The sequence below is a fragment of the Trichosurus vulpecula genome, chromosome 6 (assembly GCF_011100635.1).
Source record: "Trichosurus vulpecula isolate mTriVul1 chromosome 6, mTriVul1.pri, whole genome shotgun sequence".
NCBI lineage: Eukaryota > Metazoa > Chordata > Mammalia > Diprotodontia > Phalangeridae > Trichosurus > Trichosurus vulpecula.
This window is the reverse complement of record NC_050578.1, coordinates 161,507,616-161,534,651: the sequence shown is the minus strand read 5'-3', so window position 1 is coordinate 161,534,651 and position 27,036 is coordinate 161,507,616. Positions and strand designations below refer to the sequence as shown.

Genomic DNA, 27,036 nt, shown 5'->3' with positions numbered 1-27,036 from the left:
AGATTTCTAAGCATTTTTTTGCTTCCCTGTTGTTCCATGACGTCAGAGGAACTCTAGGAAGACTTTTAACATGTTGCATAGATCTGAAATATCTAATTTATGGGAAGGCATGGAAATGAATTGCCTTGATAGACAGAGACAAATTAGTTATTGTATATATCCTCAGAAGGAACATCCCACACAAATTCATCTGAGTAATCACAACAAGAACTAAGGGAAGGAAAGAAAATGGAACTTCCCCAAAATTAAAAGATATTTAAATGCTTATAAATTTCACACTAATATTAATATAACTTTTGCCCCAAAGAATGGTTTTGTAATATCTGCATGTATAACAACTATCTCAAATTTATATACTTCAAGGCTACTTTTGACATAAATATATGTCAATATATGCATATTGGCATATAAAACATCACATATTAATATGTCATGTATTTATGACAATCATCTGCACTTATGTGGACACTATCTAAATCAACCCTTTTTAATGAATTCATGTTTGAACACGTATCTGAAGATGACATAGAAATGTAGCAAAATCAGTATCTCCTCCCCTTAATTCCCCCAAAAGAAGAAACCAAAGAGTAACTAAACCTCACTTTTAATGTACAGAACAGAATAGAGAGAAGTTCAGGAGGAAGAAGAGACAGGCAAGAAAGCAGCTTTGAAAGTTATTGTTGAGCTTATTTTATATTGTAGATAAAGCTGCGTGGAATGGAGATTCCTGGTTTCATATACAAACTTTATTATGTTCTATTTTCTATATAGAAATAATTATCTTTGTTGCTTTTAAAGATCAGCATCAAAATTCAACAGCTTTAAAAAATAATAATAAAAGAGGATATCTCTTTAGGTCAATAATACCATAAACCTTCTGAATTGAGAAGTAAAGATCAGTTGTTCCTGCCTACCAGCTCCAATTCTAGCCGAATCCAATTTCTACTTCTATGGAAGTAGAAATCTTTAGGGCAGGAACTATTGGTAATCTGACCATTCTTGAACTGTGACAAAAAGTTTTTCTATATATATACTTTTTGCCATTCAAGGGACAGAGATAAAACATTTTTTGAAATTATCATATTTTTTCAGTTGTCCGAGTCATAGGCATGACTATTTACCATGAGCACTAATAATACTTTTTCACTTGCCATTTTTTTTTCTGTGAGTTGACATTGTCCCTACAAATGCTCACATGTCTTGAGATCTTATGGAAGATTCCCTAAAATTCTTTCATATATGTCAGTAGGTAAAATATGAACTGTAGGCACCTTTGAATTCTCTGCTAAATGGCAGAATATCCCATTTGCTCAGTTTGTCATCAGTTACTCCAAAGAATCCTTTGAAAAAGACAAAGTTTTCCCAAAAGGGTAGACATCATGCTTAAAGCCTTGGAGATTTGGAATGGATCCATGTTCTCTCAAAGTGGAAGGGGGAGGAGAAAGAGAGAGGGACTAGAAAACTCACTCTAAAATAGAACTAATATTTACTTTTAGTTTTATGTATAACATCAACAAGAAATATTTCTTAAACCAATACAACCGAAGAAATGCCATTCTTATTGTATCTCAACCAAGTTCTCAACCATTGAATAGTTTATATTTCTTGGGGCTTTCGTAGAAGACATTGATTAGTTCTCTTAAAAACAGGTAATAATGGGAAAAATTAACTCTGCTGGAATCAAACTAAGCCCAGATTAAGGCTATATGTATTTGTGTATTCAGTTTATGTAAATAGGGTCCATGGGGCTTAATTGAATTATAGCTCTGTTAAAGACTACAAATGTAAAGAGCAATACTCATGCCAACATACCCAGATATAGAAAGAAAAGGGGACTTCCTTTGTAGTTTTTTTTGACTACTTTGGTAATTCAAGATGTATGCTCTTTAGAATTTTTAAAATTCTTTCTGAAATTACAGCACAATCTTCAAATAGACACTTGAAAAGTGAAAACTTTAAGAGAAAAAACATCTTTGCTGTAGAGTTTGTTGATATTTCCACTGAAGTAGAATGAAAAGATGGTGCAACCCACGATAATTAAATTCTATTTTCTATTTTTAAAATGATGTCTTACATGATTCAGAATATATTGAGAGTTTGTTTATTGCTATACCAAGGCCTCTGGGTATATGTTCAAAAGTGCCAATCATTTCAATGACTAAAGCACCAAGAGACTGAATTCAAGCCACGAAAAGCCTGATTACCATGATAAGCATGACCTGTAGCCTGGTGGCAAGCCAAATTACACTCCCTGAAACCAAGAAGTGCAATTAATACAGTGACAATAATAAAAATATATCTCAACTTTAGAACTCTACTGGTTGAAGCAAGTTAGCATACGGCCCAAACAATAACTTACAAAATTTTAGAGTTGAAAGCAACCTTAAGAATCATTTAACTCCATTCCACTTCATGCCTCACCTTAAAAACACAGGGAAATTAATGTAAAATGAGATTAAGTTAATGAGTTAGTAATAAAGTGAAGACCAGAATACCCCTGAACTTCCATTTGAAAGATTTTGTGTTACATAAGACCAAGGTGCTTCTGGTCTTTCTTCATGGGCAAAAAAAGAAATGTATTCTATGTGAAGAAAACTAAAAGCCCTTCCTGAAGAACATGATACATTCTATGAACTTCATAGGCTGGATTATAAGAATAAAAACACTCATCGAGAGACTACTGAGCAAATCTCTGTGCAACTCCATCCCAGAATCCATATATAAGCCACTGAGGCAATGATCTTCTAGTCAAATTTTAGTACCATAGACTTAGAGCTGGAAGAGATCATAGAGATAATTCAGTTCAAATGCCAATATTTTACAGATGAAGAAATGGAAGCCCAAAGATTTGAAGTTACTTACCAAAGGACACATAGCAAGCAAGTTACAGAGTAGGATTTGAGTCAGGTATTTTTTTCTGATTTTCTGCCAAGCTGGGAATGGTCTTCTTCCTCATCTCTGCCTCCCGGCTTCCTTGCAGTCTCAGCTAAAATCTCGTTTTCTATAGGTAGCCTTTCCAAATACCTCTTAATTCTAGTGCTTTCCTTCTACTAATCATTTCCTAACACACACACACACACACACACACACATGCACGCACGCATGCACTCCTTGTTTGTAAATATTTGCTTGCTTGTGGTCTCCTCTATTAAAGCTCTTGCATCTCCAGATCTTGGCAAAGTACGTGGCACATAGTAGGCACTTAATAAAATGATTATTGACTTACTGAAACCAAGATTCTTTCATACCAAGTACAGCACTCTGTGCATTACATCATCTTGTCTCTAACTATTCCTACTCTAAAATCATATAAAAGGTAAATTACTGGAAGGATCATTAAAGATATTCTATTCTAACTCTAATTTTGTGGATTAGCACAATAAAGCCAAGACAGGTTAACTGACTCACAAAGGCAGTATAAAAAATAGCATAGTCTGCCTAGGGAATACCCCATATATAGGGCAATACTGTGAGATATGGACAGATGGGTAGAGAGTCTTCAAGTTGTAAGGGGTGGGTGGAGTGCATGTTGCCTTAAGGAATTTGTGCTTTCAGTAAGTAATTGGGAAATGTTCAAGAATTTTGAGCACTGGAGTAAAATAATCTGTTGTGTGTATAAGAAAGATTAACCTAATACTAGTTAACACTTATATAGCCTTACTATGTACCATGTACTCTGCCAAGCATTTTACAATTATTATCTTATTTGATCCTTAAAAGCAACCCTGTGAGATAGGTGCTATTATTTTTAGGTCCAATTAATACATTTCTATGCTTATGGAATTTTTTCTTTAATGGCTTCCATGCTTCATCTTAGATATACAACTAGGTCAAGACTAAGAAAACAATTCAGGCCACAATTATATTCATATGGAGCACTCTCTTTCAATGTAGTGTTTTATCAGTAAAGGGAACTGATGGTAAATGAAGCTTTAACTTGAAAGAGGGACTGAAGAATCGTAGCAGAGGGAACCCATGCATGACTAGAGAAGCCAAGGAGCCTTTAAATCCAGTAAAATAAAAGGGTGGGGGGTGCTGACTTATATAAGCAGCCAGTTGATTTCAGGAGAAGGGTATACTTGGTCTGAACTAAATATAATCGCAAGCCTTTGGAGCTTTTGGTGAGCCTTGTCTGGCTCACTACTTAAGGACTGATCTGCGTGGACAGAATTTGCTACCTCATTGGGACCAAGTGTATTTATTTTCCCTCTACTTCTTCCCCTTTCTTGCCTCATAACTACTTGTGAACTGGTATGACTTACCTTTGAATTTTTTTTTAAATTTCTTATCTATGTTTTTATAATGGGTGGAAAAATAAGCTTTTTATTTCATTCTTTGCAAGTTTTTACCACAAATGAGAGGACCATTCAATTTTGAAGGATAAAGAAGAAACTCTGGACAAATCACCATAGACTCAATGACTCAACTATATTGAAGCTTTCTCTCTCTCTCTCTCTCTCTCTCTCTCTCTCTCTCTCTCTCTCTCTCTCTCTCTCTTTCAATCTCTCTCTCCTTCCCTCCCTTTCTCTCTCCAAAGGGATGTCACAAAAGAAATTCATTTCAGTTATCAGGCTGTTAAATTAATATCCAGGAAGAATATTCATTCAATTTGAGAACTAAAATTGAAACAAATGAAAAAGATGAGTTGTTTCCCTGTGCAATTATGATAGGGCTTCAGTGATTCTGTAAGAGCTGCTTTGGCTGTTCACTACTTGAAAGGGAGATACACTTAAATTTAATATCCACCCCTATTAGGTAATTGCTTTCAGGATGTACAATCAAGAGGGTAATGCCTTAAACCACAGATCTTTATGCCTTCTGAGTATAAGTGTTATAAAAGAACATTATTTGGTACTCTAAATCACAACTGAAATTTAAGAATGATAGACCACTGGGGGAATGGAGGGGGTCAAGCAAGGCATAATAAGTTTCTTCTGTAGATAATGGACACACTACTAGATTTTGAATTAGGTGATCTCATTTTCAATCCTGTCTCTGACACTTAACTGGATGCATACCATGAGTAAGTCACTTAAAATCTCTGAGCCTCAGTTTCCATATCTGTAAAATAATCACTATGAAACTTAAACTCTATACCTCATAGTATTGTTAAGAAAATGCTTTGTAAATAGTAAAGTTCTATGACATCTTAGCTATCAGTATTACTATTAAAAAAAAACTTAATGATCACAAGGGCACATGTCACATATTCATGTTACTGATCCACCTGACAAACAATGATAGTTGCCTTCCAAATGCATAAGTCTGGAAGAAGGGATGCATAACAAGATACATAAAATAGAGTAAATGTTTTGACATAAATATTAATATACTTGGAGATGAAAACAATAAATGAAATACAATGGAAATGTTGAAAAGGTTGAGGAGATAAGCAGAGAAATTTGAATGGATTTTTCTGAATGTTTACTTGATAGGCCAGTCCTATGGCAAAATTCTAGAAAGCTAGAATAATTTTAGCACTGTGACACAGTTTTCAGGGCTTACTCAATTTAGGTAACAGTTTTTTTGAAGACTTTGATATTTATCTCTTATGGTAGTCAAAAAATATTCAGATAAAATATGGTGGAATAGAAGCAGGGATGTGATTGAGCTCTCCCCCCAAATCCCTCAAAATACCTGTAAAAATGACTCTAAACAAATTCTAGAGCAGCAGAAGCCACAAAATGACAGAGTGAAGCAGATTTCCAGCTCAAGACAATCTGGAAGGCTAACGGGAGGGGTCTATCACACCATGCTCGCAGCAGAGCACAGCCCAGCCTGGGCCACGCTGGCACAGACTGGACTGAATCACTCACAGCTGCAGCAGTTTCCAGACCTCTTAACCCACAAATGCCAAAGACAGCTTCAAAGGTCAGTGGGAAAGCTCTCTCACCTGCATGAGAGAGGAGCTTAATCTGGCCACAGCCCCAGCTCTACCTCCAGGGTGGCAGCAGCCCACTTCCTCACTGGTGGCTATTTTTGGAGCTCTTTGCCTATAGAAGGTGGGGCAACTGAGAGGCTGATCAAGGTTGCAGTCCTGAGGTGAGGAGTGCTGGCACGGTGAAGCTGGTGGTGGTGGTGGAGAGAGAATCCTCACAGCTCCAGGGCAGAAAAGAGTGCTTGTGGTTGCTCATGGACCAGACCACAGGCCAGTAGAGGAGTAAACACCTCTATTTTGATCATACCACTTTGGAGGAACTGAGAATTTACAGGTCCCTAGAGATATGTCTGAAAACAGCTGCACAAAACCCCCAAAACTTGGGGCAGTACACCCTCCATTTAACAAAAAGCTCAGAAGTCAAATAATTGTCTGGGAAAACGAGCAAAAGGGGGGAAAAGAATAAAACTATAGAATGTTACTTTCTTGGTGAAAAGATGTTTTCTTACACATTTACTGATGAGGAAGATCAAGACATGAAGTCAGAGGAAGAGAACAAGGTCAAGGTTCCTACATCCAAAGCCTCTAAGAAAAATATGAAATGGTCTCAGGCCATGTAAGAACTCAAAAAGAATTTTCCAACCCAATTAAGAGAAGTGGAGGAAAAATTGAGAACAGAAATGAGAGTGATGTGAGAAAATCATGAGAAACAAGTCAACAACTTGCTAAAAGAGAACCAAAAAATGCTGAAAAAAATGAGACCTTTAATAATAGACTAACCCAAATGGCAAAAGAAGTCCAAAAATCCAATGGGGAGAAGAATGCCTTAAAAAGCAGAATTGGCCAAATGGAAAAGGAGGTCCAAAAGCTCACTGAAGAAAATCATTCCTTAAAAATTAGAATGGAGCAAATGGAAGCTAACAACTTTATGAGAAATCAAGAAATTATAAAACAAAACCAAAAGAATGAAAAAAATAGAAGACAATATGAAATATTTCGTTGGCAAAACCACTAACCTGAAAAATAGATCCAGGAGAGAGAATTTAAAAATTATTGGACTAACTGAAAGTGATGATCAAAAAAAGAGCCTAGATATCATTTTTCAAGAAATTATCAAGGAGAACTGCCCTGATATTCTAGACTCAGAGGGTAAAATGGAAATGGAAAGATTCCACCAATCACATCCTGAAAGAGACCCCAAAAAGAATGCCCTTAGGAATATTGTAGCCAAATTCCAGGCTTCCCAGATCAAGGAGAAAATATTCCAAGTGGCTAGAAAGAAACAATTCAAATATTGTGGAAACACAATGAGGATAACACAAGATTTAGAAGCTTCTACACTAAGGGACTGGAAGGTTTGTAATATGATATTCCAGAAGTAAAAGGAGATAGGATTAAAACCAAGAATCACCTACCCACAAAACTGAGTATAATATTTCAGGGGGAATATTTGAATTTCAATGAAATAGAAAACTTCCAAGCATTCTTGTTGAAAAACCCAGAAGTGAATAGAAAATTTGACTTTCATATGCAAGAACTAAGAGAAATATGAAAAGGTAAACAGAAAAGGGAAGCCATAAGACACTTATTAAAGCTGAACTGTTTACATTCCTACATAGAAAGAAGAAATTTGTAACTCAAGAACACTTTCTCAGTATTAGGGTAGTTAGAGGGAACACACACACACACATACACACACACACACTATATCTATATCTATCTACCTATCTATCTATCTATCTATCTATCTATCTACATATATATTAATGTGTATATGTGTATGTGTATATATATGTGTCACTATGTACATGTGTATTGTGTATGTGTTTGTGTGTGTGTGTGTGTGTGTAGACAGAGGGCCCAGGGTGAGCTGAATATGAAGGGTTGATACCTAAAACATAAAATTGAGTGTTGAGAGGAATGTACTGGGAGAAAGAAAAAAGGAGAGGTAGAATGGAGTAAATCATCTCACATAAAAGAGACAAGAAAGAGCTTTTACAATGGAGGTAAAGGGGAAGTTAGAGGGAATAAGTGAGCCTTACTCTCATCAGATTTGGCTTAAGGAGGCAATAACATATGCACTCAATTGGATATGGAAATTTATCATACCCTACAGGAAAGCAGGAGAGAAGAGGATAAGAGAGGGGAGACAATAGAAGGGATGGTAGATTGGGGGAAGGGGCAATCAGGAGCACTTTTGTGGAGGGACAGGTCAAAGGAGAGAATGGAATAAATGAAGGGTGGGACAGGATAGAGGGTAATATAGTCTTTCACAACATGACTGTTATGGAAGTGTTTTGCATGACTACACATGTATAACCTATATCAAATTATTTACTTTCTCAATGAGGGTGGTTGGGGAGGGAGGAAGGGAGAGAATGTGAAACTCAAGGCTTTAAAAATGAATGTTAAAAATTGTTTTTACACGCAGCTGGGAAGTAAGATATACAGGCAATGGAGTATAGAAATCTATCTTGCCCTACAGGAAAATAGAAGGGAAGGGGATAAGATAAGGGGTTGGAGAGTAATAGAAGGGAGGGCAGATTGGAGAAAGGGGTAATCAAAATGCATGCTGTCCTGGAGTGGGGGATGGGGAGAGATGGGGAGAAAATTTGCAACTCAGAATCTTGTGGAAGTGAATGTTGAAAACTGAAAATAAATAAATTTATATTAATAAAAAATAAATAAAAATGCTCAGATATTTTGAATTTATTCTTTCTCCTGACATGCTATCTTTTTCTTAAATATGCACCTTTCAGACTCGCATCCTCATCCCACCCCGTTTTTTGAATACCTTTCATTCCCTGTCCTGTACCTGGGAGATTCTGTGCCTGAAACTTAAAATTCCCAGCTTACCTAATTGGTGATTCCTAGCCTATGATATCAAAGATGGGAAACTAATCATATGTGCGTGGGAAAGAACCCATCCCTCCCAACAGGGAACAACCCTGTCATGTGTGACAGTCCAAGTGTACTGACATTGAATTTGGAGGAATGATGAGAAACTGACATAAATTGAGTATCATGTGAGGAGTTTCATATCTCTCTAGATTGCTAATTGCCTTCCTTTTTCTTTTGTAGTCAAATGATCATGCATTCAAGGCTGTAATAATGATGTGCTAAGTCATAGATGTATACCAAACTCCAGAGATCAAGCATTTTTACATCTTTGACAATGATACCAATATAACCTTGCTTCCTCTTCTCTTCTCCTGCTCCTCAATGCTCTAGGTATTCAAGTTTAGCCAAAAGCTCTTCTTTGAGTGAGTTAAAAGCACCAAGACTACTCTCTTCCTTTGAAGCTTCTAAGTCTGCCAAAGCAATGGAAATGGAATGGACTATTTCTAAGTTTCAATAAAGATCTAAGAATTCAAATGAAATTGGTAAATTCACAGAAAAATCAGTATATTTTCTTTGCTAGGTTATTGGTATATGCATTTAAATAAAGTGTTATAAGAACTCAAAGTACAAATTTTCAATGACTCAGTGACAGGGATTCTTAACTTATAGCCTTTGAATTTGTTTTTAAATATTTTGATAACTAAGCTTCAATTAATTAATTTCCTTTGGAATTATATTTTTTTATTTTGTCTATTTAAAATATTAGTTTCAGAAAGGTTCCATTGGCTTTACTGGCCTGACAAAGGGGTCCAAGAAACAAAAAGTTAAGAAGAATTGCTCCAAGAAAACCATGCTATGTGACCCAAGACAAGTCAGGCAATTTTCTGACACTAGAAATGTAGATGAGATGCTGATATGAATCTACAGAAAACATTTCCTATAGGGGTAAAACTGTATAGGTTCATACCACAGCAAATATATAAAGACACACACAGATACATACATAGATACAAACATTAAGGTACACATACTAAAACAAAGAATAATAACAATGACATTCATTTCCATTCTTAGGGTAGATTGTGTGTTGATTAAAATATATAAATATGTGATTCTATTTACAAAAGTCCTTCACTAATTAATTGAAAACATCTCTGACAAAACAGACTAAAGTTCACAAACATCAACAGGAGAAATTTCATAAATGTCCTTTGGTCAACTTGCTAAATAGTGTTACTCAAATAATGGTCCTAATTTCTCAAGGAACTGGAGTCATTATTAATAAAAATAGATTTTTTCATTCTTTATTAATAATCTAGCTCAGAAGCAGCACATTTTAAAGATATCTAATAGCCACTCATTGTTCAGACAGTAAAAATTGGTGTTCTTTGAGAGAAAATGTGCTATTCGAAAAAGGGAACCTGCTCCAATGAGTAGATTTTTCTTTTCCATTCAGGGTTACAGATTTTCATAATAATATAGTAAATTATTTCTAATACACCATGGGTGGCAATAAAAATGTTTGGGTTGCAATAAAAATTTTTGGGTTGCAATACACATGCCATATGACAATTTTTTTATTCCAAATTTTTATTTTCCATTCCAAATTCTCACCCGCACTCCACTCTTTGCTTCACCCATTGAGAATGCAAGAATGGTGAGTATATATACATATGTACATGTATACAAACATGCATGCATGTATGTACATATGAACACATGATAATTTTTCAAATGAAATGTGTAGAATACATTTTATCATTATTTTTCATGTTCAGAAGAACTGGAACTATTTATATTCTTAACATGATTAGCTTTTTCAATAAATGAGCAGAAGTCCCATTTAAAGGGACCTTTAAAATTGACAAAATGCCAGAGAAGTCTGTTTTTACCACAATAAGGAGGGGGAGTTGAGCAAAAATTCTGCACAAAAGTCTCTTTGAAAGTCCCATTGACAGATTTAGAAGCACTTTATTTCTTTATTTTGGACATCTAAATCTACTCCCAAGCTCATCTTTTTTTTTTCCTTTCCAGCAATTTTGTGAATTGTTAACTCTTAGGATAGATCACTTACATTTGCTCTCCTAGGTTTAAGAGCATTGATTGTTGCAATTCACTTCGACCACAGAAAAATAACATTTTGACACCTTTGCTTATATAAATTCCATCACACCTGCCCTATTTCCTGTACATAAAAGTTTAAGTTGATTAATATTTATAACATAATAACAGGATAATAACATAATATCTTAATAATGTAATATGGTTAATTAGTCTAAGATTCTGATTCTCTTTCTCTGTTCTATCAAGGCATTGAGGATCAAATAATATACATATAGTATTTTTCAAGTTAGAGAAGTGAAGAAAAAAAAGAAAGAGAATTCCTCTGATGGAGTAGAGTACAGATAAAGGTAATAATATGCAATAGGATGAGGACAATGGCTTAGTAAATACAGCAACAGGACTGGAGTCAGAAAGACTGGACAAGGATCAAATCTAGACTCAGACACTTACTAGCTGTGTGACCCTGGGCAATTCATTTAACCCTGTTTGTCTCAGTTTTCTCATTTGCAAAATGAGCTGGAGAAGGAAATGGCAAACCAGTGTAGAATCTTTGCCAAGAAAATCCCAAATGGAACCACAAAGAGTTCAATGACTGAAGTGACTGAACAGTAAGGTGAGGGAGACTACAGAAAACCTGTTCTACTTGTCCAGTCTAGCACTCCACAGCGTAATGGAAGTGATTTTCACCGAACCTTCCTTTTCCTTTTCACATAATTACTAAATTGTACTTCATTTAGAGCATTGACATATACTCTGAAACAGATGTGACCATATTTTGTTATCCTGTGCACCTAGGTAAGTTTCTTTAAAAGAAAAATACAAGGTAAATATTCATTGATTACTCAGTTATAAAGTGTTTTTAATTCATTAAAGAAATCAAAATATAGACTTGTTTTTGATAACAATAATAGCTAACATTTATATAGTGCTTACCATGTGCCAAACACTGTGATAAGCATTTTATAAGTATTATAAATGATTAAACTTTACTTCAAAAATAGGGACAGTGAGTAGACTTGTAATTTCATTGGAGTAGGGAACTTGCAGGTGAGAAAATTCTCTCTAATGATTCACGTTGGGAACTTCTCTGCAGCTTATAATCTTAGAGAACTGTATAAGCCTTGAAAGGGAAAACAGCTTGCCTAAGGCATTACAGCCAGTATTTGTGAAAGGTAAGATTTGAACCCAAGTGTTCCTGGCTTCCAAGGAGTCTCTTTCTACACTACATTTTTATGCTTCTCCCCTGAAACTTTATTTTTATTAGGGATTAAACTTTATTTTCTAAATGAAAAATATTTTTAAATGAACCAAAGGATAAAATAATTATTTTGTGATATTAAGATCATACCTGTTATATTCTTGTATGCATGTCTATTCTCTTAAAGGATTTTTGTAATACAAACTTTCAAAAATGTCTATTAATCTGCATCTTTAAAACTTTAGAATTTTTTTTCTAATACATCCTCTTTCCTAGGTGCAGACTTAAGTCCTAAATCCCTAAGACTATAAACTGCCAACACCAATTCAATCACATGGTTAGATTTACCAATAAATTCACAAGTCAAATTCAACATGCAGTTTTCTCACTGTGAGTTCCTTTTATCAATGAATTTACAAGTCTTGTCACCCACATATGCACATATGTGTATATATTTATGTACCTACGTCTCCCTATGTGTGTATTCTCTAAATATCTGTTTACGTATTACATATGCTCCACATTATATATGCACACATGCACATACATATATATTTATTTTCTGTACACAAATGTGTATTTCCCCAGACCTATGATTTCATATTGGTTAAAGATTTGTCCTAGATAGAAATTTCCTCCACCTATGCAGATCAGCAACTGCCCTGTGACGTATCATTTTAGAGCACTGCCTGTGGAACTGAGATGTGTGGTGCCTTGTCCAGGAACCCATAGCTAGTGTGTCAGGGGAAGGACTTTACTCAGATATTTTTGACTCCGCAGTTGGTCCTATATCCACTCTGCAACACTGCCATTTCTAAATTTACAGCTATAACAAGCCATATCTTACAAATGGGTTCATTTGGGCTAAATGTGTTAAGTTGCTCATGTAAAGGTAGCTGTCACTTACCTTGTCATTGACTACACTCTTTCCATCCCAAGCCCAACCTCTTTTTGTGAAGTAATTGACTGTGGCGAATTCAATCAGGGCAGAGAAGACAAATGCATAGCAAACAGCAATGAACCAGTCCATAGCAGTTGCATAAGCTACTTTGGGGAGGGAGTTTCGAGCACTTATGCTCAGGGTTGTCATCGTCAGAACAGTTGTCACTCCTAAGGAGGAAAATGGGGGTAAATCACAATATTAGCACCAAATGTCATTAGAAGTTGGATCTTATTTTCAAATGAAATTTTTTTCTTCTCTTTAATATGTGGGCATCTTAAAAAGGGCTTACTTTTAGTTATCTTGGACCTTAGGTATATCTAATGAATATACAAATGTCTTAAAACTCTGGAAATCATCATCATCTGGCATTTATTAATTGCGCTGTCACCATTAAGGTGCTAAGGTTTGAAAACATAAACCAAGAAAAAAATGAGTCGAAATGGAATGCAACAAGCCCACCTAATACATTTCTATGATACTATTTCTTTTCTTTCCAAGTGTATTCTAGCTTATAAACTTAACCAAATGTGAGAATAGAGTTGATTTTCCTGCCTATAGACCAAGCACTTCAATTGACCTACTGGGATTGTTTTTAATGAAAAATGCCCTGAGATACTTCCCATTGACTTATTATTCAAAGACCCCCAATTATGCCAGAAAATGAGAAAGTCAAAACTCCATGCTATTGGCCATTATAGAAATGTTATTAATATGTTAAGTATATTTGAGTACATGGCATGGGTAGGAATCATAGGAGAGGAATTCTAGGTTGCTTTAAGTGGAAAAAGAGAAAATCTTTTTTTTAAACAATAGATCTCAAAATAGAAAGAAGAAAATGAAGCTTGCTCAGTACAATGATTTTTAAAATAAAAAAAACCAATGGATTTTAGGAAAACATGATTCCATGAATTTGTTTATTTTTTAAAAGGGTGTTTGTTTCCTTTGGGAGAGTGCCTTTTTCTTTTTGAAAATTGGTTTTATAGATGAGACAATAGAAAGAGTAGGACAATAATCCTGCATATGGGTTGAGAGGTATAACTGTCAAAACTAAGAATTTCCTTTTCCTTTGCTATTCTCCAGAGACTAGCAGAGAGACAGAATGTTAAATTCATGGCCTAGATGTCTATTTAGCAAAAACAAAACACAGTCAAAGCTCTAGCTTATCATAAATACTATATTCAATTCAGAAATTAGCATTTATTTAGCACTCTTTTTAAAGTTTTTAATTAACATTTTGTTTCCCCAATTACATATAAAAACAATTCTTAACATGCATTTAAAAAATTTGTTCCAAACTCTCTCTCCCCTCACCCCGATTGAGAAGGCAAGCAATTTTATGTAGGTTATACACAAAACATAGCTCTGTGTGAGTCATATTGTGAAAGAAATCACAAAATTAAAAAAGAAAAGAAAAGAAAAAGTATGTTTTGATCTGCATTCATACTCCATCAGTTCTTTCTCTGGCAATGAATAGCACTTTTTCATCACAAGTTTTTCAGAATTCTCTTGGATCATTGCATTGCTGAGAATATTTAAGTCATTCAACGTTGCAGTTCCTATATGTAATGTTCTTCTGGTTCTGCTCATTTCCCTTTGCACGAGTTCATGTAAGTCTTTTTCAGGTTTACTGAGAGCACCTTGCTCATCGTTTCTTACAGCACAATAGTATTTCATCACAATCATACAACAAGTAGTTCAGGCATTCCCCAAATGGTGTACATACCCTCAATTTCCAATTTTGTACATATACATCCTTTACCTTTTGTTTTTTTTTTTCTCTTTTAGAAATAGACCTGGTAAATGGTAATACTTGGTCAAAGGATATGCATGGTTTTATAGTCCTTTGGATATAGTTCTGAATTGATCTACAGAATGGTTGGATCAGTTCACAACTTCACCAACAATGCATTAGTGTCTCAATTTTCTCACATCCCACCAACATTTGTCATTTTCCTTTTTGGTCATATTAACTAATCTGATAGGTGTGGGCTGGTAGCTTAGAGAAGTTTTAATTTGCATTTCTCTAATCAACAGTGATTTGGAGCACTATAGATAGCTTTTATTACTTTATCTGAAAACTGCTTGTTTAGATCCTTTGACCATTTATTAGTTGTGGAATGGTTCTTATTTCTATAAATTTGGTTAGGTTTTCTATATATTTGAGAAATGAGGTCTTTATCAGAGAAACTTGCTAAAATTTTTCTCACATGTATGATTAATATGTATTTCCCTCTGTCCTATTTCCTGTCTTTTTTATCCCACTCTCTCTTTCTTTTCACCCTATCCATTCTCAGAACAGTTTTACCTCTGACTTTTACCTCCCCCAATCCACTCTTCCTTCTGTCAGCTCCCCTCCCTTCTCTGATTCCATTTCCCTATTACTTCCCTGTAGGGTAAGAAAGATTTCTATGCTCAATTAAGTGTGTATATTATTCCCTCTTTGAGCCAATTCCAATGAGAATAAGGTTCATGAACTCCTCCCCAACTCCCCCATTTTGTCCTCCACTATAAAAGTGCATTTGTGCTTCTTTATATCAGATAACATACCCCATTCTATCATGACCTCTCCCTTTCTCCCAGTGCATTCATTTTTGTTACCCTTAATTTTATATTTTAAATAATCATCCCATCATATTCAAAACAAACCCATGCCCTCTGTTGATACATAATCTTTCTGACTGCCTTAAAAAGGATAGTTTTTTAGGAGTTACAATTATCATCTCCTATAGGAATGTAAACAGTTTAATTTTATTAAATCCCTTATGATTTCTCTTTCCTGTTTACTTATGATTCTCTTGTAGTTGAAAGTCACATTTTCTATTGAGCTCTGGTCCTTTCATCAGGAATGCCTGAAAGTCTTCTTTTTCATTGAATATCCACTTTTTCCCCTTAAGGATTTAATCAGTTTGGCTGGGTAGGTAATTCTTGGTCATAACCCTTGATCTTTTACTCTCAGAATATCATAACTCAAGCCCTCTGATCTTTTAATGTAGAAACTGCTAATCCTGACTGTAGAATTTCATGTAGAAACTGTTATCCTGACTGTGGTCCCATGATATTTGAATTGTTTCTTTTTGGCTGTTTGCAATATTTTCTCCTTGACCTGGGAGCTCTGGGATTTGGCTATAATATTCCCAGGGTTTTCATTCTGGTATCTCTTTCAGAAGATGATCTATTTTACTCTCTGGTTTTAGAATATCAGGGAAGTTTTCCTTGATGATTTCTTGAAAGGAAATGTCTAAGCTTTTTTTTTTTTTTATCATGGCTTTCAGGTAGTCCAGTACTTCTTAAATTACATCTCCTTGGTATGTTTTCCAGGTTAGTTGTTTATCTGATGAGATATTTAAAATTGTCTTCTACTTTTTCCTTATTGTGATTTTGTTTTATTGTTTTTTGATGTCTCATAATGTCATTAGTTTCCACATACTCAATTCTAATTTTTAAGGAATTATTTTCTTCATTGAGCTTTGTACCTTCTTTTCCATTTGGTCAATTTTACTTTTTAAGGAGTGTTTTCTTCAGAGGATTTTTGTGCCTTGTCCCCCCCCCCCCCCCATCCTACCCCATTTGGCCAGTTCTGCTTCTTCTCTTCATTGGATTTTTGTGCTTCTTTTACCATTTGGCTTATTTTGTTTTTTAAGGTATCATTTTCTTCAGTATTATTTGTGCCTCCTTTACCAAGCTTTTGACTCTTTTTTCATGATTTTTTCACATCACTGTCATTTCTCTTCCCAATTTTTCCTCTACCTCTCTTACTTGATTTTTAAAATCCTTTTTGAGTTCTTCCATGGCCTGAAAATACTTCATCTTTTTCTTTGTCACTTTGGATGTAGCAGTCTTGACTTTGTTGTTTCCTTCTGAGTTTGTATTTGGATCTTCCCTGTCACCATATTAGCTCTCTATAAGTCAGGAACTTTGCCCTTTACTCATTCTCCAGCTTACTTCTTGACTTTTAACCCTATGCTAAAGTGGGCTCTGTTTTTGGAAAAGAGGGGCCACTGTCCCAAGCTTCAGGTTTTTTTGTGCAGTTGTTTCCATCCAGGGATGATTCTGGGGACCTATAAGTTTTTGTTTCTTCCAAGGTGGTGTGATCTGGAGAGAGGTGTGTTTACTACTCTCCTACTCTGTCTTCTGGTCTGTGAGTGACCACAAGCACTCTTTTCTGCCCTGGAATTGTGCCCAGGGTCCCAGGTCCCTTGCAGTCACAAGCTCTGATGTGCTAGTGCTCTGGTACTAAGACTCAGGATTTCACCCCAGATCCAAGACACACGCAGAAACAAACAAATGAATGACTAGGAGCATGAGCAAAATAACTGCACTGGAAAGATATATTGCAATGAAAATTGTAATGAAAATATTGAAGAGCTAGAGAATATTCTTAGGTGGGTAAGAGGATCCATAAGTAGGGAAGGGTTCATCATGGTGAGTGTTTACGGCAAAATACCACAGGACATAAACTTTTTGTTTCTTCCTAGAGTATCATATGTAGTTTAGAACCAGCAATTCATTCTTTAATAATGAGTATCTACTATATAGAAGGCATGTGGGGAACATAAAAATAAATAAAACACTCAAGAAGTTTATAGTCTGGTAGGTAACCTAAGAGTATATATTTTAGATTCTCAGATACATATTTGTTTACACACACACACATGCACACATATACACACATTAAAACATATCTAAGACATAATACAGTAAGTATCAGAATACTTGTCAGCCTAGACAAGTGGAGGTGGCAATAGCAGCCTTGGGAGCTCTCAGCCCAGAGATGGTAGAGGGTCAAGCAACGGTCAGAAAGAGATTACAGGGGACTCTGATGACATCGGCACTAATTGGCAACTCTATTGCACATACATAATTCTGGATTGCAGTTCCAGATTGGACATGAGCACTGTTATTCAGTCACAAGGGAGCAGGGGCTTTGGTCACAGTTCCAAAGCAAAAGGGGAGCACTAGCATGTCCTTGCGGCAGAAGGGGACCAGGAGCCTTTCATGGGCAAAGATCAGAGTGCAAACAAGGAGAGTAGTGACTATACCTATATCAAACCACCTCAGAAGCAGCAAAAACCTGCAGACCCTGAGAGCTAGCTACTTCCAAAACATTAGGACAAAGTTTAGGACAGTGCCTCCTCATGCCTCAGGGAGCAGAACCAAACTTTAACATTAAATTCAAAGTCAAGAATTAGGTTGGAAAAATGAGCAAGAATATGATTGCTAACTGTATTTCCCTTCATCTCATTTTCTTCTTCTTGTTCTTCTTCTTGTTCTTGTTCTTCTTCTTCTTCTTCTTGTTCTTGTTCTTCTTCTTCTCCTCCTCTTCCTCCTCTCTCTCTCTCTCTCTGTCTCTCTCTCTCTCTTTCTCTCTCTCTCTCCCTCAATCTCTCTCTCTCTGTCTCCCTCCCTTTCTATACACCACTGAGTGTATATATGTGTGTGTGTATAAAATATGTGTGTGTGTGTGTGTGGACAGAGACAGAGACAGAGAGAGACAGAGACAGAGATAGAGAGATAGAGAAAGAGAAATCATAACCATGAATGTGGATGGGATGAGCTCACCCATAAAACAGAAGCTAATAGCAGAATGGATTAGAAAGAAAAATCCAACAATATTTTGTTTGCAAGAAACACACTTAAGACACACAGTTAAAATAAATGGCTGGATCAGAATCTACTATGGTTCAGCTGAAGTAAAAAAAAAAAAAGCAAGGGAACTGATCATTATTTCAAATGAAGTAAAAGCAAAAATGGACTTAATTAAAAGAGATATTCAGGGAAACTACATTAGGCCACATAAAAGTACCATAAACAATGAAATAATACCAAAAATATATAGCATGTTTTTCTGATAAAGGTTTTATTTCTCAAATATAGAATTGAGTCGAATTTATAAAAATGAGTCATTCCTCAATTAATAAACGGTCAGAAAACATAAACAGGAAGTTTTCATAAGATGAAATCAAAGCTATCTATAATCACATGAAGAAAATATCTAAATCATTATTAATTAGAGAAAGGTATATTAAAACAACTCTGAGGTATCACCACATATGTATCAAAAAATGACAAATGCTGAGGGGGATGAGGGTATACAAATGAATTATTGATGGAGTAATGAACTGCCCTGACCATTCAAGAAATCAATTTGGAACTATGTCCAATGAGCTATAAAACTCTGTACACTTTTGACCCAGTAATACTATTACTAGGTCTATATCAAAAAGAGATCAAAGAGAAAGGAAGACAATCTATATGTAATTATATATATATATATATATATATATGTATATGTATATGTATGTATATATATATGTATATGTGTGTATGTGTGTAGATATATATACATACACACACACACACACAAATATATCAGCTCTTTTGGTGGTGACAAAGAATTAGAAATCAAAGAGATCTCACCAATTGGGAAATGGCTGAAGAAATTATGGCATATGATTGAGAGGAAGTACTACTGTGCAGTAAGAAATGACAAGGGGGGTGGTTTCAGAAAGAAAAAAAAACATGGAAAGAACTACATGAACTGATGCAAATGGAATTAAGAAGAATCAGAAGAACATTGTGCACAGTAACAGCATTGTTGTAATGATCAACTGTGAAATACTTTGCTATTTTGATCAATATAATGATCCAATACAATTCTAAGGTCTCAGAATAAAAAAAAAACATGCTATCCACATCCAGAGAAAGAATTTATAGATTTTGAATACAAATCAAAGTTTAATTTTCTCACTTTATTTTTCTTGCTTTGTAAAAATGTTTAATATTGAAATATATTTTGCATTATTTCACATGTATAATCCTTATCACATTGCTTACCTTCTCAGTGGGTATGCTTGGGCATTGCAGGGAGAGAGTGAATTTATAACTCCAAATTTAAAAAGACAAAAATGTTAAAAATATGTAATAAATGAAATGTTAAATTACACACACACACATACTGTAAGAAATGGGAGGAAGAGTTTTGCTTTAGCAGAGACCAGGCCTCAAGGTTGGTCAGGTGAGAGGTCAGAGGCTTGTGCCCATGTGCATGCTTTTTGAGAAGGCAGTCTGGGGAATTAGAGAGGCCAAACCCACCTGAATCAGTTCAAGCTTATCTAGGGTCTGGTCTTGGTCAAGAATGCAGGCCTACTGATTTGCATAATTTGCATATGTTAAAGAGGGAAAGTAGGGGAAGTAAAAGAATATAGTTTAATCCTAAACTAAGATGAGGAAAATCTAATTAACTTCACTTTTGCTTCTGTATCCTTGTTCTCCTACCTGTATAAACTGTATAACCTAGGAAAACTATGTAAAAAACAAAGATTGTAAACTAACCATGACTCTAGCAGGAGTGGAGGGAATGGTTACCCCTGCTCCTGCTGCTGTATCAGTGTGAGAGTTCCCATGAGCACTACACCAGCTCTCTCGAGAAGCATAATAAAATGCCTTCCTCTGCCCACTCTGGTCCTGAGTTCTTTGGGTGAGAATGGGCAAATCACATGGATTTTCCTAAGGTCAAGTGAAGGGAAGCAATAGGCAGCAGAAGCTCACCGGGCTTACTCCTGGATCTTGTCTTGGGGTGTCCTGTGATCCCCACTGCGGTGTTAAGAGGGCTACCACTCTGGATTCCCTTGGGGAACCCTGTGGTCTGCACAGCCTTCTCAAGGGGACATCACTTGGGACTTCCAGCCCTGTCTCCGGAGCCTTGTGATCTTACCACCGCCCTAAGGGTCCATCACTGGGGTCTTCCTTAGGGTCTGACCTCTAGGAGGCCCTGTGATCCCCACAGATTAAGGGGTGGCTACCACTTGGTCTTCCTCTGGGAGTCCTGTGATCTGTACAGCCTTCCCTAGGGATTATCACAGGGTTCTTCCTCAGGACTTTGGCCCTGCCTAGGAAGTCCAATGATCCCCAAAGCCACATGTTCTCACAATTTGGGGAAGCCCAGTGATCCCCAGAACCATGTTTCTCATAATTACACACTCATACACACACATACACACATACATACATGTACACACACATACCTTCCTAAACCTAAACCTCCAAATCCTTCCATGTAGCTATCGGCTCAAACTTTTTTTTTTTTTGAGAAAGCGTTTACAGCCTTCCCCAGACTGCCAAAATTGTTTCATACATAAAAATAGTTAAGAACTCCTATACTAGGGTCAAGGCCAGTGTTGTTTTTCTTATTCAGTCTTTTTTCTGTTATGTCTGACTTTTTATGACCCCTTTTGGGTTTTTCTTGGCAAAGACACTGCAGTGGTTTCCCATTTCATCCTCTAGTTCATTTTACAGATGAGGAAACCAAGGCAAACTGGGTAAAATGACTGACTCAGGGTCACACACAGCCAATAAGTATCTGAGGCTGGATTTGAATGACTCCAGGTCATGTGCTATATCCATTGTGCCACCTAGGAGCCATTAGTACTTCACAAAGAAATAATACAAACACCTATGACTGATAGAAATTTGAGAGAGGTAAAACAAACAAAATTCTGCACCTTAAATCACCTTCTATTCTCATGGAGGAAAGGTACTTTGCACTTTTTTGACATATAGGAGTGTTCAAACAAAAGGAAAAAAAAAAGCAGAATAGAAAAAGGAAAAACAGTATGGGAGGAGTATAGGAAGGGTCATCTAGAAATTCCATAGTAATCTCAAAAAATCCATTTGCATATGCAGGAATTTCTGCTGTTTCTGACTGAAAGGCCTTTTCCCATTTCATCCCTTTCCACTATATAAAAAGCAATTGGAGTTCCTGATTCCTGAGCACCTCTGTCCTTGAAGAATAAATTGAAAATAAGGGTAAATCTTGATGAAGTCATATACAATCACATTTAAATGAAAAGAGGCCACATAGGGCTCAAGGCAGTTCTTATTTATCCTCTGATGTGAAAAGATTCTGAGAATTTTACTTAATAATTGGGTTTGTTTTTAATCTGAGTTGATTTTGCTTAAACCGTTTAGTAAAACAATTCTCTATGGGGAAAGAAGAAATTCACTGGGGCAAAGCACCAAATGGATTGATCTTGATCACAATGATCCTGACAGCTGAAGATCAGTGACCAGAATGGAAGGAAGGAAGGAAGAAAGGAAGAAAGGAAGGAAGGGAGGAAGGAAGAAAGAAAGAAAAGTGGTTACATGATATATTTTGTCTCTTTTTTATATTTGTTCATTTTATTTTAGGATGCAAATGAAGAGGTTTGGGGTTGAGGGGTGCTCAACACCCCAAACTACTGACAGGCCAGGTCCTGCCTAAAGAATTCAACTCAAGCCTTCTCAGCCAAGGGAAAAGACAAAGTTTATTAAGGGTTTGCCATAGTGACAAGCAGGCCAGATTCAATCCACTGAGCTACATTGAATCTGAGTGCCTTCATGGAGGCATGATGGAGATTATATACACAAAGATTTTGGGAGGGATTGAGGAGTGGTCTGGGGTGACTAGAAGAGGGGTTTAGGGAGGGACTTGAGGAGGAGTGTAAGGAGGAGCTTGATGGAACTGAGATGAGGTCAGACTCCTGGGTGGGAAATAGCTGAAGGCTACATAGAGAAGACAGACAGTAGAGGGCTAGGGTGACAGAGCTAGGGTATAGATATTTTGATCAGGATTAAGGGTGGGAAACAGCTGGACAATGGAGGGCTAGGCAAGGCAAAGACTTGAGCCCAAAGATAATGCAAGGCCCATGGCCTTAGGGGAAGGCCAGATCCAGTTGGAAGAATCAAGGAGAGTTCAAGGGGGCTCCCAGAGACTGTACTCCAGGTTCAAGGGGGTTCGCAGAGACTGTGCCCTCATAATTCCCCCCTCAAACAAATAGGACCCAAATTCTTTTGGGGTACAAGGGGATTCCCACAGTCTAAACCCCATCACAAATGTCTAGAGAATCAACTTATTTGGATTTTAACTTATAGAACAAGCTCCTTGAGAGCTGGGGCTCTTTTACTTTTCTTTGTATTTCAAGCACTTAGCTCAATGCCTGGGGCATAGTAGCTAATTAATAAATATTTGTGGACTGTCTCATTGACTAGTGGTGCTGAAAAAAAAATTAATTAAAAAGCACAGGTTCTTATTTGGAGTTCAGAGAGCCTGGGTTCCATTACCAGCTTTATTACTTTCTAGTTGTTTGACCTTGTTCAAGTAAGTCATTAATCCTTTCTGCCTTTCAGTTTCCTCATCTGTAAATTGAGGAGAGGTAGTCTAGATTAGATTTGTCAAAAACATGGTCATTAGTAGACTATAGACTACAAGATTTCTTTGTGTGGCTGATTCAAATTAACACATAGTTGGGAAATATTTAACAAAATAAATAAAAATAGAATAAATTGTAGATAATGTTAATACATGGTTTTCTAAATCAATATGTACTCTCCAGAATCCTTAGGTACAGTTTAATGCCTCCATTTCTATTTGTGTTTGACACCACTGGGTCTAGATGATCTTGAAGGTCCCCTTGCACATTAAAATGTAAAATCTTATTTCTCTTAGATAAAAATATATCTCCATTAATATTAATGTTACATGTCAATATACTCTCCTGTCTTTGTTTCCTCATCTTTGAGTTGGAGGGATGTGGGATGTAGGACAAATAAAACTAGACAGGTCAGAGAATATAATAGAATACTGAAGAGAACATTACAATGATACCACCTACTGGTTATTGCTACAAGCAAAATGAAGTGATATTCCTGGCAGAGATGTTATGCTGCTTTTCCTATTAATTTTACATGAAATATTATAGTTTAATTTTGATAGATTCTTGTGCAAGATACAAAGCTTGTGAAAAAATCCTGTAATGTACTAGAAAAAGAAGAAGGATCTGGATTGCATTATATAATGCTATGAAAAGCACACAATTTATATCCATTAATCCATAATTTTCACTATTCAGCAAACAGTGATTGGTGTTTCTTTTTTTTATGAATTGTGAAGAAAGGTCCTTATTCAAATGTCTGAATATACTTTAAAAGCCATTTCCAAACAAATAATTTACATGTTAATTATAAGCCATTCTTATCAATTCATTAAAAGCAATTTCCCTACAAGGTAAGTTTTTTTTAGCCTGGTTTCATTCTCACATAAAACAATAAAAATATAACAAAAGGAAAACCTAACAGCATATAATTCAAATTTCTCTTTCATTCTGACTATTCTGTGTTTCTTTAGGCCATATTAGAGAGAAGATGGAATACAATAATTTATGGATGATACATTATGAATTATTATTATCAAAAATCACAAAGGGGGTAACTGATTTCTTGAAATAAATATTATATAGGACAATAAGATTAGAGAAGCCTTTACTCTTTTCTGGGAGTGTAACAAGAATAGACATGTTTTCATCTTATTCCTAAGTAGTACAAATGGAATATGTAATCCCTCCCAAAGGGCATAAAAAAATCTCAGAACAGCAACATTCACTTCCTTTTTACTTCATTCAGGAGTCATTTAGAAAGTTAAATGTAATTTTAATCTTTCTGATAAATCATCTCTGGCCAATTAAAAAAATCTGCTAAATGTGATGAATTTTCTCTTCTTGATTTCTTAACTTGTATAGGGTTCTAATAGATTAATTGCAAGTGAGAAAAGTTCAACTATGCTTAATGATGGAAGGACCATTTACGAACTATATGTGGCCTCTTGAACAAGAAGTCTTAAATCAGTATATTCACCATATATTATATCCCATAACTGTAAGTTTGAATTTTAAAGTAGCTTAAAGCCAAACTTGGAGATGTAAGCACCAGATATATACAAATAACCTCATGCTTGGATATAAAGACCGACAACAGATGAGATTGTGTTTAGGGAATGAGGTGAGTTGATTAGTTTTAGTGAATTTTAAATGGTCACATTTTAATTAAAAATAGTAACTCTCTCAATTGCATCCTTTAATAATGCACATCAGCCTTACTGGTTAAAATTCAGCCAAAACAATTTAAAAACAATTGATGTCCTTACGTTTACACTAATTCTCTATAAGAAGGTATATTATTTTCCTTAATGTAGTTTATTTGGGCATTGTGCCTTTTTCACATATACATTATTGGTAGAATCAAGAGGCAGTGGGCAAAATGGACTGCTTTTCACTACATCTACTTTTCCCATCTCTGTTGCTTTTGTTCATGGAATTCCTGGACTCCTTTCTATTTAAGCTAGCCCTTATCACCTAATGTGATTTCTTTCTGTTAAAACCTAACCTATCTTTCTTGGCCCAGCTTATATATTACTTCCTTTATAAAGCCTTCACTGATCCACTCCCTCTACATGCAGACATAAGCGATTTCAACCTTTCAACTCTCACAGCATTTTTTTCAACATGACATATTTCATTTTGTACACACACACACACACACACACACACACGCACAATATTTCTAAGTCATAAACTCCTTAAAACCAGTAGATGTCTTAGAGATCTTTGAATTTTCTTCATATATGTTCCACTCAGATGTCTCATTCTAGCATGAAGGTGACCCTGCATTCTTAAAAGATTTGACAGAGGGGTTAAAAATCTGACAAAACCTTGTGAGCTAGAATGGCCTGGTGAAAAATTCTAGACTTGTGAGAGGACTTGCCTGAGGACTTGTATTTCATCTAAGAAGCAAGAGAGATTCACTGAGGATTATTGAGCAGGAACATCACATTGAAGTATTTATTTTTATGAATATACACACACATAATACATATAATATGTATGTCTATATGTGTGTATATACATATATGTATTTATTTGTGTGTATATATGTATGTTTATATATGTGTGTGTATATATATGTATGTGTGTGTGTGCATGTGTGTGTGTGTGTGTGTGTGTGTGTGTATTTAGCACAGTGTTCTGTATCCAGTAAGTGTTTATTAATTGAAATGCAGGGATGATTCTTCTAAATATCTCATATCCCATAGAATGAAAGGGAACTACTCTAAAGTTATTAGTGCAACCTTGTTCTAATTCTTTCTTTATGCACTAGCTTCTTGTTTGACATTGAACAATTTGTTTAACCAATATAAAATCCTTAGTTTAGAAATGTTTGTCAACAGGTTACTTAAAGAGTTATAATTTTTTTTTAAGCTGTGAAAAATTCACATATATCATGTGCTTAGGCATGGGAGGATTACAATCTTTGTCAGAGCAGGGAAAGTCCTTTATAATCATGAATCCTTGAAGTATTGAAGGCAACTCAATTCTATAAGTCTTTATTAAGCAATTACTGTTATATTCTACTGGGAAGATGAGTAAATACAAGATAAATTGAGCAGGGAGAATGCCCTATTAGGGGGATCAAGAAAAGCATGGTTATTGAGTAGAGTTTTGAAAGAAACTAAAGATTCTAAAAGACAGAGGTAAAAAAGCAGTACATATAAAACATGGAGGCCAGACTGAGTGAAAACAAGGGGGGAAGAGATGAAATGCCCAGTTCAGGAGATGAGAAAGTAGGCCAATTTGGTTACAAAGGAGAGTGGGTAAAAGTCAAAGATTTAAAATGTCTGAAAAGGTAGGCTGGAGTCTGACTATAAGGAGCTATCAATGCAAGCTGATGTTTACATCTTATTCTAAAGGCAAGAAGGATAAATTGACAATTCTTGAACTTGGGCAGAATGTTGAAATTTCCTCTTTAGAACTTAGTACAATGTCTTGTATCCAGGCAGTATTTATTAAATGAAAACACTGATTATTTTTCTAAATTTAATTAAACCTTGCATCAGTCTTAGCTACCATTGAGTAATTCACTTCAGTTCTCTAGTTCTCAGTTTATTAATTTGTCCAATTAATTGGTTGATTTGTATCACACATAATATATTCTCCAGCTCTGATTTTTTATTTCTATGTGGTCCTTTGAAAAATCTGAGTATATTGCACTATTATGTTCTAGATCTTATAATAAACTCAACTGAGTTTGCAACAAAATATTTGAGAGTAGCAGAAATCTCAATGACTCAAGGAAATGGCAGTTCTGTTTTCATCCTGCCATTGAGAACTAGTATTAGATGTATTCCATAATCTATTTTTTTCTACTAAAGTGGACTCCATAGGCTAGAAAGAAAGCAGGATATCGCTGCCTTCTTCTTCTTGTTCTTGTTCTTGTTCTTCTTCTCTCTTGCTCTCTCTGTGTGTC

General features: G+C 35.6%; 1 protein-coding gene across 1 annotated transcript in view; it reads right to left on the bottom strand.

Annotated features, from left to right (window-relative positions):
• Positions 1-27,036, bottom strand: part of GABRA2 (gamma-aminobutyric acid type A receptor subunit alpha2) — a 143,014-nt gene that overhangs the window by 5,474 nt on the left and 110,504 nt on the right. Inside the window, exon 9 of the mRNA XM_036763697.1 lies at positions 12,889-13,091. Within this exon, the coding sequence (XP_036619592.1) occupies positions 12,889-13,091 (203 nt within the window). The remainder of the gene's footprint in view (positions 1-12,888; positions 13,092-27,036) is intronic.